Source organism: Phaseolus vulgaris, chromosome 11, assembly GCF_000499845.2.
Source record: "Phaseolus vulgaris cultivar G19833 chromosome 11, P. vulgaris v2.0, whole genome shotgun sequence".
NCBI lineage: Eukaryota > Viridiplantae > Streptophyta > Magnoliopsida > Fabales > Fabaceae > Phaseolus > Phaseolus vulgaris.
In genome coordinates, this window is record NC_023749.2 from 47,333,193 (window position 1) to 47,347,132 (window position 13,940).

The 13,940-nt window shown below is 29.3% G+C and overlaps 2 protein-coding genes across 2 annotated transcripts; both read right to left on the reverse strand.

Moving 5' to 3' along the window:
* Nucleotides 1-2,518, reverse strand: LOC137821087 (protein trichome birefringence-like 42). Its single transcript, XM_068625514.1, has 5 exons — nt 2,181-2,518; nt 1,490-1,664; nt 1,208-1,383; nt 949-1,104; nt 1-476 (listed from the first exon to the last, which is right to left on the reverse strand). The coding sequence occupies exons 1-5, from the start codon at nt 2,435-2,437 to the stop codon at nt 209-211; spliced, it is 1,032 nt and encodes a 343-aa protein (XP_068481615.1). The 5' UTR covers nt 2,438-2,518; the 3' UTR covers nt 1-208.
* A 3,280-nt stretch (nt 2,519-5,798) lies between these two features.
* Nucleotides 5,799-11,625, reverse strand: LOC137808083 (G-type lectin S-receptor-like serine/threonine-protein kinase At4g27290). Its single transcript, XM_068609037.1, has 8 exons — nt 11,133-11,625; nt 9,273-10,079; nt 8,385-8,498; nt 7,192-7,349; nt 6,895-7,105; nt 6,550-6,787; nt 6,328-6,478; nt 5,799-6,254 (listed from the first exon to the last, which is right to left on the reverse strand). The coding sequence occupies exons 1-8, from the start codon at nt 11,596-11,598 to the stop codon at nt 5,949-5,951; spliced, it is 2,451 nt and encodes an 816-aa protein (XP_068465138.1). The 5' UTR covers nt 11,599-11,625; the 3' UTR covers nt 5,799-5,948.
* Nucleotides 11,626-13,940: the final 2,315 nt, after the last annotated feature.

Consider the following 13,940-nt stretch of genomic DNA (forward strand, 5'->3'; position numbering starts at 1 on the left):
AAAAATGAATAAAAACAAAGCTAAAAATATGGTGCAACTACAAGGTCACAATCAATAACATTAAGCTTTAAAAGAAAGCATAAATAAGACTAAACTTTTTCTTCTAAAACAACATATATATAAAGAAAAGTGAAAGTAGTATCCAAGTTCATGGTAGTCCTATTTGCTAAGAAAAGATGATGGAGTAGAGAGAAAAATGATGAAAATGTTAAAGTCCAAGCAAAACAGCATAAAGGATTTGATTCCAAGCATCAGGAGCACCAGCTAGACACCAGTGACTACAATCCTCATAAGAGGTGCCTTTGCCTGTGTATATAGAAGGATGTCCATCTATCCTCAGTTGAGTAAGGAATGTAATGTCAAGCAAATATACAGGATATGACATATTGCTCAAAATGTTCTTCACAATTTCTACACCAGGATAAGGTGGTTGTGGTCCTTGTTCTGGCTGAGTTTCTTTGAGACACCTCTTTCCCCTTCACAATTCATCACAAACATGAATCTTTCAATACAACTTTCCTAAAAATCTTAATATTTCATAAAACATTGGATGGTTATTGTTGAAAACTTGTCTTCATTGTAGCTTCTTTTGACAAATGGTGTTCATAAATGTTTAGCTGACCCTTGTTTGTTAATTTTACTTTATTTTTATTTCTATAAAGGCTTGTGAAAATGAAACTGAGAAGACATGAATTTACTAAACCCTCACAGTAAGGAGAGGGTTTCAAGAAAGAAAATAGAATTGTACCTCAGATTCATGAACACAAATGCTAATGACACACATGCTGAAGTTGACATGTGAACTTGTTCCAATAATTCATTAACAAGAATCAAAAGTTATTTCAAATTAAAGATAAAATTTGCTAATTTACATGTATCTGAAACATCTTTTTATCTAAAGCTCTTAATGTGAAATTTATCTTGAATGGAATGAACAATTAAACTTACTCAGAATGGGATGCAGCAATTCCTTGAAACAAAATTTTTGTCTTTGAGGGATCAATGTTAGCATCAATCCATTTAGACCAAGTTGTTAACCCAATCTTGTAAGCTTCCATGTGATCCATGTTCTTTATTATTTCATTGCCTAGTTGAAATTTAACCCTGTTTAAACATAACATGAATACACTATTAGCCATTTAACATCTCTTTAATAACATCCTGCATCCGAAATATGCAAAAAGATATAGTTCAAAAACTTCATTACCTTTCAGACTCTTGTGAGTGAGTCCACCAATGGTAGGTATTGAAAATCATTACATCTCCTTTCCACATGTACCCAGATTTGATGGAGTCCAGTTTCACAATTCTACCCTTTTCTTTGTCATGAGCCACATCCACTAGGAACCCATTTTTCAACCACATGATTGAAGCATCAAATTCCTATGATCCAAAACAATTAGACAGTTATTACTGGTAATCTGATGAATCAAACAGTTACCCAGGCTTAAAATTTCCCTTCAACCAAAATGAAAATGAAGAAAACTACCGGAATTGAGAACACAGAGAGATGCTTTGTGGGTGTTGATAAGGCATAACTTAATTTTGGGACAGCAATGTGAAGCAAACAAGTTAGTGATTGCCACATGTTGTTGCTTAAGGAGTCCCCAACAAACATTATCTTCTTCCCTCTGTATTTCTCCAAGAACTTCACCCCATCAAACCTGTTAACCAACACAACAACACTTGTGAACAATAACTAAATCTTATTCATCTGCTGAAGTTAATATATGGATATCCATTTGACTCGATTAAAGAACATTATCTCAAAGAGATTCTATTTATTCATCAGCTGAAGTTAATATATGGATACCCATTTGACTCAATAACATTATCTCAGAGATTGTATTTATTCATCAGCTGAAATTAATATATGGATACCCATTTCACACAATTAAAGAACATTATCTCATAGAGATTGTATTTACCACTAGTGAAGGAGCAAAGAAATTGAAAATAAATCACAATGGCTTCCAATTGAAAGCATTATAAGAAGCCTGAGTGATTAAGTGTGTTTCAAAACATGTTGAAGATGGAAGAAATACGTCTCAGATACACACATATATATAATGATTAACTTCTGAAAAGTATATCTAAAACCAGAAAAATTACATGGGAAGCTTGGAAAGAAAACATGCTACAAATGCAATAGAAATGAAATCTAAAAGTGAAAACTTTACCTTGGAAGATCACACCCAGAGGGTTTCCATCTATACTTGAGGTAATCCTGATCAGGTCTACCATTTCTGAGGCAATTAAATCCATGACCTATGAAGGGACAATCTCTTGAGGCATCATAGAGAGGGTAGTGTGATTGATCAAGAACCCAATCTCCGAGAGAAAAATCACAACCATTGCCTTGCACAAGGTATAGTGGAGATGCCACTGACAATAGAACAGCAAAAGCCAGAGCACACAACCGAAAATAGAATGCCATTTGAAATTGTCCTACGCATTTTCACACCATCTTTGTATGCCATTTGTAATACCTCTAAAGAGAGAAGCTTCCATTGAGGAGAACAATGAGATTGAAAATAATATATATATATATATATATATATACATATATATATATATGTATATATATCTATATATATATATATATATGTATATATGTATATATGTATATATGTATATATATATGTATATATATCTATATATATATATGTATATGCATGGCAAAAGCTTATCAAGGTTTTATAAAGTTTTGTTTTAGTCATCATTGCAAATAAAATTACCCACAGAAGCATTGGACTTAACTTTGTTATCTCAGATTTTTTTTTGCTGAATGAAAATATTAAATGATAAACCATCAATTTTATCTTTGAAGTATTATTTTCTCTTATAACTAGTTTTAAAATTGATAAAATAATATATGAGTAATTATGAAATATCGTAATCATGTTACATAAACTTTTGACGTAAAAAATTAGTCAGATTAATCTCCCAATATTAAGAAAACTTATCGATCTAAAAATTAAATTGATAAATATTTAATATTTTAGAAACTACTTATAAAACTCTATTAATTTGAAAACTATTTAATAAAAAGATGATAATTTAATAATTTATTGAATAACGTGAAATACGAACAAAACTACATCTATGCAAAGTAACATTCACAGTTCAGTGTAGTTAAACTTCTACCTACAGATTGTTAATGTGGATAAAACCTTTTTAATATTATGAATTTATTGATCACAATCATTAATTAAGTGTTTTAATTAACCCTACCAAAAACTAGTTAAAAAAAGAACCATTTAAAAAAACAATTACAAGTCACACTTTTGTATCGAGGTGGAAAGTAGGGAAAATTAGACGAAAAGAAATAAAAAAGTTAAAAATAAAAAAATGAAAAACATGCACAAATATAAAAAAATTATGAGTTATATATAAACTACTATAGTTAAAGATATAATTATGTTTATATTACACGATTAAAGATATAATTATATCGTTAGTATTTTATCAATAATATATATTTTTATAATAAAATAAATAATTAAAATAATAGTATTAAAATAAACTAAAGTAAAATCTATTAATAAATAAGTATACTTCATCTTCTAATTTTTTTAGTTTAAACAATTTTATTTTTTTATTCTTTCATTCTTTACCATATTATAAATTTTAATAGTAAATTAAAAGAAGTGTTTGATAATTTTGAGAATCTCTAGAAAACACATTATGTTTTTATATTAATTAGTCAAAGATCTCTCTATTTGTCTACCTTCATTTTTTCAACTTTCTTGTATTTGTATCCTGTATCTCTTCGTCCTCTCATTCTCATTTTATCTTTCATTTTGTCTTTGATTTCTCTGTTTTATTATTGAGTCAATTCATGTTGGTAGTGACATATTGTTTTTGCTTAGAAGAGTTTAGGAATTGAAGGTTTTGCATTAGAGTTATGGATTGAGGAGACATAATTTGTGAATAATTTGATTGTTTTACTTATTTCAATTTCAAAATAAATGATTTATACCAGTTTTTCATAAATGTTTTAAAGAAAAATAAATAATAAAAATAATTTAAATTTCTCTATAAATTAAAATTAATTTAATTACAAATTAAAAATTAGAAATAAAAGAATTGGAAAAACGGAAGAAGAGAATTCATACAAATCCTCGATGTGTGGTGAACCCGGCTTCAAATCTCAATCATTGGCTCAACTTTTGTTCCTAATGAGTTACTTATTAAAGGGATTGTCTCAGAGTCCCTTAATGAAACAATCCACAAACATCTCTTTATTTCGTTAGTGAATGCATACCGCAATATCGCAAAAGTGATTAAGGTAGTCTTTTAAGGGTTTGTTCTCTTATTGTTTAATATAAAAATATTGATGATCCTTGGTGGTTTCACCATGCTAGAAGTGAACTATTCTACAAACATTTGAGAGAATGTTAGAAAGGAGGTGATTGCCTTGTCTAGAATTCCACTAAACCACTATAGAGCAAATCCTGAGAAAGTTTCGATGAATATCTTACGTCGAATTGCATCTGATCATTTCGAGATCAACATCTAGGCTTAGAAAGCCTTGATTCTCCAAGTCACCTGATCCAAAAAAAATGAGTGATTTTCAGGACCATGTAATGTCGCAACTGGTTCATCCATGATATATTGGAAGAAAGGTTGAGTGTCTGTTTAGGCAAAAGTTGGATTTGATTCTGTCTACCCTTGACGAGTCACTTGTCTATGCATTATCTGTTGCAGCCCCTTGTTCATCTTCCACGACTCTTTGTGTGCTTTCAGGGCCTTTTCCATCCAACGTTAAGAATCTTTAACTTTTTTATGTAATCTTCTCCTGCATTTTTCATTCTCTCATTGCAAATCTCGAGCGATGTCCAAGATTTGTTGAAGGTTTGATATCTCACCGTCTTCTTTTGGCTATATCACATGTTGTTGGTTCCTAATGATTTGTGTAGAGGTAGGATTAGTTTTATCTACCCCATGGTGGACGTTAATATTCTAGTTTAAAGTTTTAAGTGACTTCAAGCTAGAATGTTCAAGCGTCCCAGCTAGGTCATAATTGCCTTATATTTATAAAGGGTTTCCAGTAGGGTAAATCCTTTGTACTGGAAAATAAACCCTTGAAGAGAAAGATTTTGAGTACAAGAAAACAAATTCCGAAGGTGAATAATTTAGTGTACTAGAAAGCTAATTTTATTAAGTCGTGAATCTTGGTAACTAAATATCTTTTCCAAATTCGACGCAAATATATTTTTAGGTTGGTCTTTGGGTGATTTAAAAGTTAAGATTGGCTTGACCACTTATTCAAACTTAGAACACATGATAAAGAAACAAATTCACTTACGAAAATCAGACTATGACCCTCAATCACTTATTGATGATCTACTTTATTATAACGGTACACAAACCATTCTTCTTCCACTTCTAATTCCTCTCATCTTTTGCTTTTTTTTTCATTCATTTGGTCCTAATTTATAGTTCTTGTTCTTTTATATCTTTAATTTTTTATTAGAATCATTAACTCAGTTTATTATCAAACTATTTCATAATAGCAACAAATGAGGAGATTCAACTCTTTTCTCTATTATATGTTCATATGTTTACATACTTCCTAAACTTGTAAGTATCTTATCATATTGTTAATTATTTCTAATGGGTCAAAATTAGTCTTTTAAGATGAATCACATTGTTAAGTGCTTCCCTCTTCCCTCATATGCATGGTTTTCATGATAGATATATTGATATAATAAATAGTTTTGATATATTGTGAGTAGTTAAAGGAATGTCTGTTATTTTGGCTTAATATGATTATGTTTTACATTTAGTATATATAAAATCTCAACTAAATTTGTCACTATATTCATTTAAAAAATGAAAAAATATATATTCATATTTCACCTTAACATAATCTATCTGACAATCAATATTTAAGTTTTTGTTACAAAACTGTGTATAAGAATTAGAAACAAGTTGATTTTTTTTTATCTAGCATTTAAAAGTGAGATAGAGACTTCATTGACTGAAGAAGATGTTTGTCTATTAGAAGAATTTTCTCCATCTTTTGAGGCCCTTCTAATTAAGAAACCAGGCTCCTTAGGTTCAGGTAAAGAATTCTCGCTGGTCAACATAACAACAACTGATGTCATGTTTGGCCTATCATTTGGATGTTGCTGTAGACATAAAAGACCGATTTGAATGCATCGTACAACTTGCAACACATTATATGAGTTTTCCAAACAAGCATCAATCAATTGCTCTGGAGTACCTTCTTTCCACAAATTCCAGGCCTACAATAAGTTAATATATTTGTTAAATGAGATTAAATAATACGAGATTCATTTTGTATTTTGCGATACTTACATGGTCAATAAGGTTATGATTGTTGTCTTGGAAGGTAAATACTCTATTTTTCTTTCCACTAAGAATTTCTAGTAATAACACTCCAAAGCTAAACACATCCGATTTTGTTGAGAACAACCCATCAATAGCATACTCTGGAGCCATGTAACCACTAAAAGGACCCACAAAAAATTAGTTTCATATCCAATAATGAACCATTTAGCATAATATTAAGATACTTACTGAGTTCCAACTATGATGCTTGTACTTCCTTCGACTTGATCACTTCCACATATTCTTGCAAGACCAAAATCAGATATTTTTGGATTCATATCATTGTCTAGTAGAATATTACTTGCTTTGAGATCTCTGTGTATGATCCTTAATCTAGAATCTTGATGAAGATAAAGAAGTCCTCGAGCAATTGCATTCAAAATGTTAAAGCGCATTTGCCACTCTAAATTCTTACTTTTATATGAATCTGGCAAGATTTATCAAGAGGTTGATTAGTCTTTTCTTTCCAAAATGACCATTAAAACAAAATCAATCTCTTATTTTACTAAAATAAAAACATTGTAGAAACCTTACCAAAAATAATTAAATCAAGACTTTTGTTGGGCATGTATTCATAAAGCAACATCTTCTCCTCTTGTTCAATGCAATAACCAATAACCTTAACAAGATTCCGATGTTGAAGTTTGGCACACAATATTACCTCATTTCTAAATTCTTTCAATCCTTGTCCTGAACTTCGTGAAAGTCTTTTGATTGCAATTTCTTGACCATCTACTAATGTACCCTAAATTTTATAGTTTCAAATTTGAAAATGATGAGATTCATGAGTTTTGTTTAACTATATTAATAATAGAAAGCTTCTGAAACTACCTTGTACACAGGTCCAAAACCACCTTCACCTAGTTTATTCTCAATTGAGAAGTTATTAGTGGCTCTAATCACTGTAGTAAGATCAAAGGAAGGAAGCTCCAAATCTTCTTGTTTTCCATCATTTTCATCCTCTGTCGCCATTTTTGTTTTTGTTTTTCCTTTGATTCATTAAACAAGATCAAAATCTCATGTAAAAACAAAATCAAAACTTTGATTCAAAGTTATAATCACAAGATGACCTCATTTAAATCCATGCACTCAACATTTATGCTTCAACTCATGGTTTTTAAATGCAACAAGTCTCAAAATTCTTAAAATTTGCAACTAGTTTAATTTTTAAACTACTTTTTAGTTTAAGGTAAATTTAAGTTTTAAAAACTAAGTTCCTTTTCTAGTTTTAGTTTCTAAATAAATTAGTTTAAGAATTTATTTCATGTTAAAATTAATTTAAAGGTATAGTTTCTAATGTTAATTAGTACTTGTAGTAGGTAGTAACAATGACATTGGTAAGTGGTTGTGATGGTATTGGGGTGATTTGATGACGAATGAATGTAGTGATGATAAGTGATAACTATGCAATGATACCATCAAAATAGTTATCATAATGATAATAGTGAAGAGAAAGAAAAAATGATTATTTTTTTTAAAATTAAAAGCTGAATTTACAAAAAAATATTAAGTTTTGGATTAATATAAAAAAAATAGTAAAGAGACTATTTAGCTCTATTGTTTTTGTTTTGAAAAGAAAATTGAATTTCAAAACCAAAAACTAAAAACTTACCACCATTCCATACCCAATTATTTACTTAAACATTTTATGTTGTGTGAGGGGCTCAAATTTACAATATCTATTACATTCTAATTAATCAAGTTCATTGTATATCAAGAGAAATACACCAAAAGTCTTCAAATAAGCAAGTTTACTTAGCATTTATATGTAGGACAATTAGTATAGTTTCAATACCCATTCAACATTCCTTTTATAAGTCATTGAAAATCTGAACAAAAAACAAAAAGATAATAAACAAAGGTATATATATATATATATATATATATATATATATATATATGTGTGTGTGTGTGTGTGTTTATTATTGAGGTGTTTGATAAAAAAAATGAGTAATAGATGTAGTACCACTCTTATTTGTTTATAATCTTTGTATAATAAAAGTGTTTTTGGGAAAAAAATTTACCTTTATATTTTCGTTTGACTATGTAAATACATAATGTTAATAGCATCACTAACACGAACGATGTTGTGACGGAAGCCACCACGATTATCTTTTTCCTTTGCCTATGTTTACCATCTGCATATATAGACAGGTTGATAAAGAAACTAAGCATCAAAGATTCAATCAGTTAACTGATTATGTGATTATGAAAGAAACTGATTATATTAAGAATTGAATTTACCCTAATTCATTATCACAAAATTGACTTGAAAGAACTAGGATTGTCGTAGTTATATATTGTGAAGAAAACTCATTTCTAATTAATGTAGAATCTTCAACACATTTCTTTCATACAAAATATAAATATTTTGTTTATGAGACTATATATTTATAAGTAATCTATGATCAAATCATACTCTAATACCATATTATAAAGTAAGTTTAATTTTAACTCTTTATTATAAAATTAATTTATAAAATAAGAATTGTGGTAGGTAATTACTCCAAAGTATCCTTAACTTTAGTATGATATAAATGTGCAGTCTCAAACCAATTATGTGATAATATATAAAGACCCACAAGTTTAATATGAAATGAAACTAAACCTTGAAATATTACTTTTTTAAACAATAAAAAATTAATTAATTAATTAAAGAGAACACTTGAATAGTTCAACCCTTAATAAAAAAAATCTATTACCCAACCATCTAGCTTACAAATTCAAAACCATAAGCAAAACAAACTTCACCAGCACAAATACCTACCTGCAGAATTATGCATTAAATTCTGCATAATTATGCATTTAAGAACTGCATAAAAACTATAAACCTTGAAATATAATATCTTGGAAAAAAGTTCTTACCATAAAAGGTTCATTAAAGAAATTAAGATGATATAGGGTATATATACCTGTATCTGAAGTGGCAATTCGAACATACAAATCTTGCCCACTTTCTATAACTCTCAAATCATAGAGATCTCCAACCCAAATAGAGCAGCCACTACCTCCTCCTCTGGTGTCCAAACTCGAATAAGCACTGCAAGAACAGTTTTTCAAACACTTAGCCCTACACTCCTCAAGTCTCATACTTTCATTCACCCAAGAATGTGTGGTGTTTGGCAATTTCATCCCACCAAATCTACGAAAACCATCTTTGTTCTTCACCCCACATTTCCACTCTCCACTTCGCACACACCCTTGTCTCCAATCCATTGCATTCCACTGCTGTGACGACTTCGGCACGAACCCATCTAAGCACTGGCAAATCGGTGAGCCAGCAATGGCACAATTCCCATTGGGTCCACAGGTGTTGTACACATCACAACTGTCTCGTGGCAAGGACTGGTAAATGGTCCAAGCTTTGGCTTCGGGAATCCACGTAACACGATGGCGAAGATAAAGGGTTTGGTTCATCACGATTATGGTGATGACTGAAGCGTTTCTCAGGGTGTATCTGTAATACACTTCATCTTTCTTATTCACAAAAACATAATCATAAAGAGGGTTATTCCTGGGACCATATACTCCACTGAACATGTTCCCAGTGTAAGGTCCAGTTCTGAAGTACTCAGTTTCACCCTTCCACATCACGATATCAGGGTTGCTTCCTAACTCCACTCCCCAAGAAAAGTCCCCTGAAGATGGATCATCCCATGTTTTCCATGCAGTGAGACGCCGATTAAGACCACTTTCTAAGTCCCACCCTAGCTTCATCCCTGTTCATATCAATCACAACAATGCATAAACTGAATCACTGTAAAGTTTCATTTCAAATAGCTTAACAAATGGAACTAAACTAGAACTATTGTAAACTCTTTCAACTTAACTATCTCCACGAATCATTTTAAAATATATTTTTCATTTCCTATTATCATATAAAAAAATTACTTATCTATATTCGTATGCTTTATTTTCTTTTAAATAACCCTTAAATTTTTTTTTTCACTTAAAGTTCTAATATTTTATCTGTTATTTTATTAACTTTTGAACATCTGATTTGTTCTCATTTTAGGCAATTGCTTCCTTGCACCCAATGATTTTTACCTACACACTCAATCAACTTTTGAATTTTTAAAATTGTTCTTCATCGTGGAATTAAAAATTTAGAATTAAAAGATATATTTTTAAAAAGGAAATATGGAATATATTTTTGTGTTCTGGAAATGAAATTCCAGAATAGAATTAGAAAACCAAAATCAAATTATGAAAAAACAATTTTAAAATAAAAAATACATTTCGAAAAAAAAAAATTCAGCAACAAATTCTGGAAATAGGATTTCGAAAACGTAGTCCAAAAAAAAATTAAAAACGTATTCCATAAAAGAGATTAAGAATCCAAACAAATATTTCAAAAATCCAAATCTAAAATGTTTTTCAGAATAGTAAATCCAGCAGAATGTATTTTGATTCACACCTCTTATTTATTAAGTGCAAGTTCAAAAACATAACATTGGGTGCAGAAAGTTAGTCTAAATTTAAATATGTTAAATAAGATTTCAATTTCAAACTAAACATATAAAAAATAAGTAGATATATATTAAAAATGTATAGTAAATTTAAAGTTAATATATAATATATTATTACAACAATTAAATTTTAAATTAATGTGATAAAAATATGGACACATTAAAGTTTGGGTTTATGCTACTAATTAAATTGTAATTAATTTATTTAAACAGATATATTAAGAAGAAGAAAAAGAGTTTTTTGAAAAGTAAAAAAGAAATTCAGTTGAATTCTGTAACTCGTTATTTCAGTTCACCCTCTACCTGGTAGCAGTGTGTCACAGGGAAAGTCAAAGCTTTGCCATAGAAAAACAGAATCTTCATTTGCATCTCTTATTACAAGGTTTCCAGAGTCCAAGAGCTGCACAACTGGATTCGAAACCTTCTTCGTTGCATTTGCAGACCAGACAAGAGTGTCGTTCTGGGTGACAAGTACGAGGTTTCCGTCTTGCGTTACGACCATCTTGTTTGTGGTCGAGTTGTCGCGTGTGATTGGATTGTCGCGGTTCGCAACCCAAACCACTGTTTTGACAGGGATGTTTCTGTACCAGATTCCGACGTAGCGGTTGTTGGAACTCCCCGGAGAGAAGAAACCCATCTCGAAGGTTCCCTCCTCGGAAACCAAGGTGGTGCCGTCGTCGGAAAGTGGGTGGAGGTCGGTGATGGTGAGAGCTGCATTGGAGATTTGAGAAAAGAGAAACAAAAGCTTGCAAATAAGAACAATGGCCATTTCTCTGTACACTGCGAAATTGTTAAGAATAGAATAGAACGATTATGCTACAATACCTCTTCCTTGGCGTTGACTTTGCTTCTTTGTCGGTTATGCCACGTGGCAAGCCGCGCCGCCATGTGTGACCTGTTGTTACGCTTAAACTCACGTATAAGATTTTGTTTTCAGTCTTCCGTTGAATTTGGAGTGATGACAGCTAAGCAAATTTTGAATATTATTATAAATGTTTAACGTGATTACGTCCACTTGTTTTTTTAGTCCTTAAAAAAATTAATATATTTAATATAAAATTCCAAATGGCATGATAATTTGTAAGATGAGTGTAAGTTTGACCATCATATATCTCCGGTTTGAAAATTTGTGTTTTTCATATTTTTATATTTAATAGTTATATATTTTTTTGTCTCATTTTATTATTATTGGATAATGTATTCATGCTTGTATCTATTTGTTTTAGATATTGAATAAATAATTTTATATAAAAATAAAGATATCAGAAAACATGATATTATCATGTGAGAAGATCGTACACATTCTTTTCTTCTATATGTATCAATAAAGAAATAATAGTTATATAAATAAGAAAATAGATAATAAAAAATATTTAAATTAAATTAAATTAATCAAATGTGTGCATCCTGTAAACAATATAAACAATTTTGATTCAATGAAATTGAGGTTGTTGTTTCTTAAAATGAAATACACAATTTGAATGAACTTAAGAAATGAAAAAAATGTATATAATATTATAATAAGAAAATAAAACTAGTTTAAGAGTATGAGAGAACTTTCTAAAAGAAATATTTTTTTAATCTTTAAAAAAAAGTAAAAATTAGTATGTGTCATTTTGTATTTTTAAATTATTTTTGTAAATTTTAATATTGATAAGAAGTATTTTCTCTTAGCATTCTTTGATCAATAATATTGAAGTGAATAAAAATGATGGATACTTTTTTAAAATAAATTTCTGCAAAAAAAAAAAGTTATGTACACAAACTAAAACAATATTTAAGAACTTAATTATAATTCGTACTTTAATAATATTTTTTTAAATAATTAAAGTAGAAAATAACATCATTACGTGATTATTGATTGGGTAATTTCTACCATTTTTTTAAAATTATTTTTGCTTTCATAGTCAGAGAAGTTCAGCTAAACAAAATTTCTAAATTCTAAAAGTCTTGAAAAGTCAAGCATTTTCATTTTTATAATAAATAAAAAAGACAACAAAGTTTTCGAAAAAAATTGATTTCAGTTTTCTCTTGATTTCTTTTTCTTTCTTGCTTCCTCCGAACTTTCTTTCATTGTGTTTAGCTTCGTCACTTTCTTTGTTTTTTTTTTTCTTAATTTCTTTTTCCTGGTCTTACTTACTCTAGAGACTTATTAGTTAAATTAATATAAATGAAATTTCTATGTTCCTTAGCAATAAAATATAATATTTTGCAAGAACCCTAGTTTCCTCAAGTGACCCTTGCATCTTCCAGTTGTGATATTTTTTTTCAACCATTTCTTCAGCAGTTTCTTGATCTTGATTATTTCTGGCACAAAGTTCATCTGCATGGTTTTTTTTTTTTTTTTTAAGCAACCAAGTTCTTTGTATATGGTATTCCCTTTTTAGGTTTTCCATTAAGATGTTGTGATCTTCAATCTGCAGTTAAAATAACCTGCAAAAGCGATAGCCCCTCATGCACACTAACATGCCAATAATCAGCAATCCTATTAGTATAATGTTATTCTTCTAACATGTTTTCAGCATATTGAGAAGTGTGATGGAATCTACTCTTAAGTGCAAAACACATTCTTTTTTTGGTCAAATTAACATATATTGTAACGTGAAAGAAGTTAGAGAAAGATACTGCTTAACCTTATTTAGAAATTAAAGTCAATGATATTTAATGTGTAATAATGACTTTCTCTTATTGTAGAAATAGAGTAAGCTATGAAAAAGTATTACAACATGCCTAAAAAAAAAAGAAAAATTCCAAAAAATTATAAGATTTTATTATGAAATTCCACTGCTGTGAGTTTTTTTTATTATAAAAATATTTTTATATTAGATATCATTATGTAAGTTGATATTTTATCTAAACTGACACATTAAGTAACAACTATAATCTGATTTTTACATGATAAGAAATATTGAGATAAAAAATACTAATATATGAACTCATGTATAATTCAGGATTCACTCGGTTTCACCCGAGATAAGCTCACAATATTTATATTTATTTATAGTATTTGACTATATTTATATTTATTTAGACAAATTTTGGAGTTGTTTTAATACTTTTATTTTTCATTTCTTTCTATTAGCTTTCAAGAGGAGGATAAGGGTAAAGTAA

What these genes read in the sequence shown, in the direction of transcription:
- LOC137821087 (XM_068625514.1), bottom strand. Translation starts at nt 2,437, where the DNA reads ATGGCATTCTATTTTCGGTTGTGTGCTCTGGCTTTTGCTGTTCTATTG. An exon ending in TCTGGGTGTGATCTTCCAAG is followed by an intron (nt 1,665 to 2,180) that starts GTAAAGTTTTCA and finishes GTTGGTTAACAG; the next exon opens with GTTTGATGGGGTGAAGTTCT. An exon ending in ATTGCTGCATCCCATTCTGA is followed by an intron (nt 477 to 948) that starts GTAAGTTTAATT and finishes TGAATTGTGAAG; the next exon opens with GGGAAAGAGGTGTCTCAAAG.
- LOC137808083 (XM_068609037.1), bottom strand. Translation starts at nt 11,598, where the DNA reads ATGGCCATTGTTCTTATTTGCAAGCTTTTGTTTCTCTTTTCTCAAATC. An exon ending in AGTCAAACGAAAATATAAAG is followed by an intron (nt 7,350 to 8,384) that starts GTAAATTTTTTT and finishes AATGAATCAAAG; the next exon opens with GAAAAACAAAAACAAAAATG. An exon ending in GTTTTGGACCTGTGTACAAG is followed by an intron (nt 7,106 to 7,191) that starts GTAGTTTCAGAA and finishes TATAAAATTTAG; the next exon opens with GGTACATTAGTAGATGGTCA.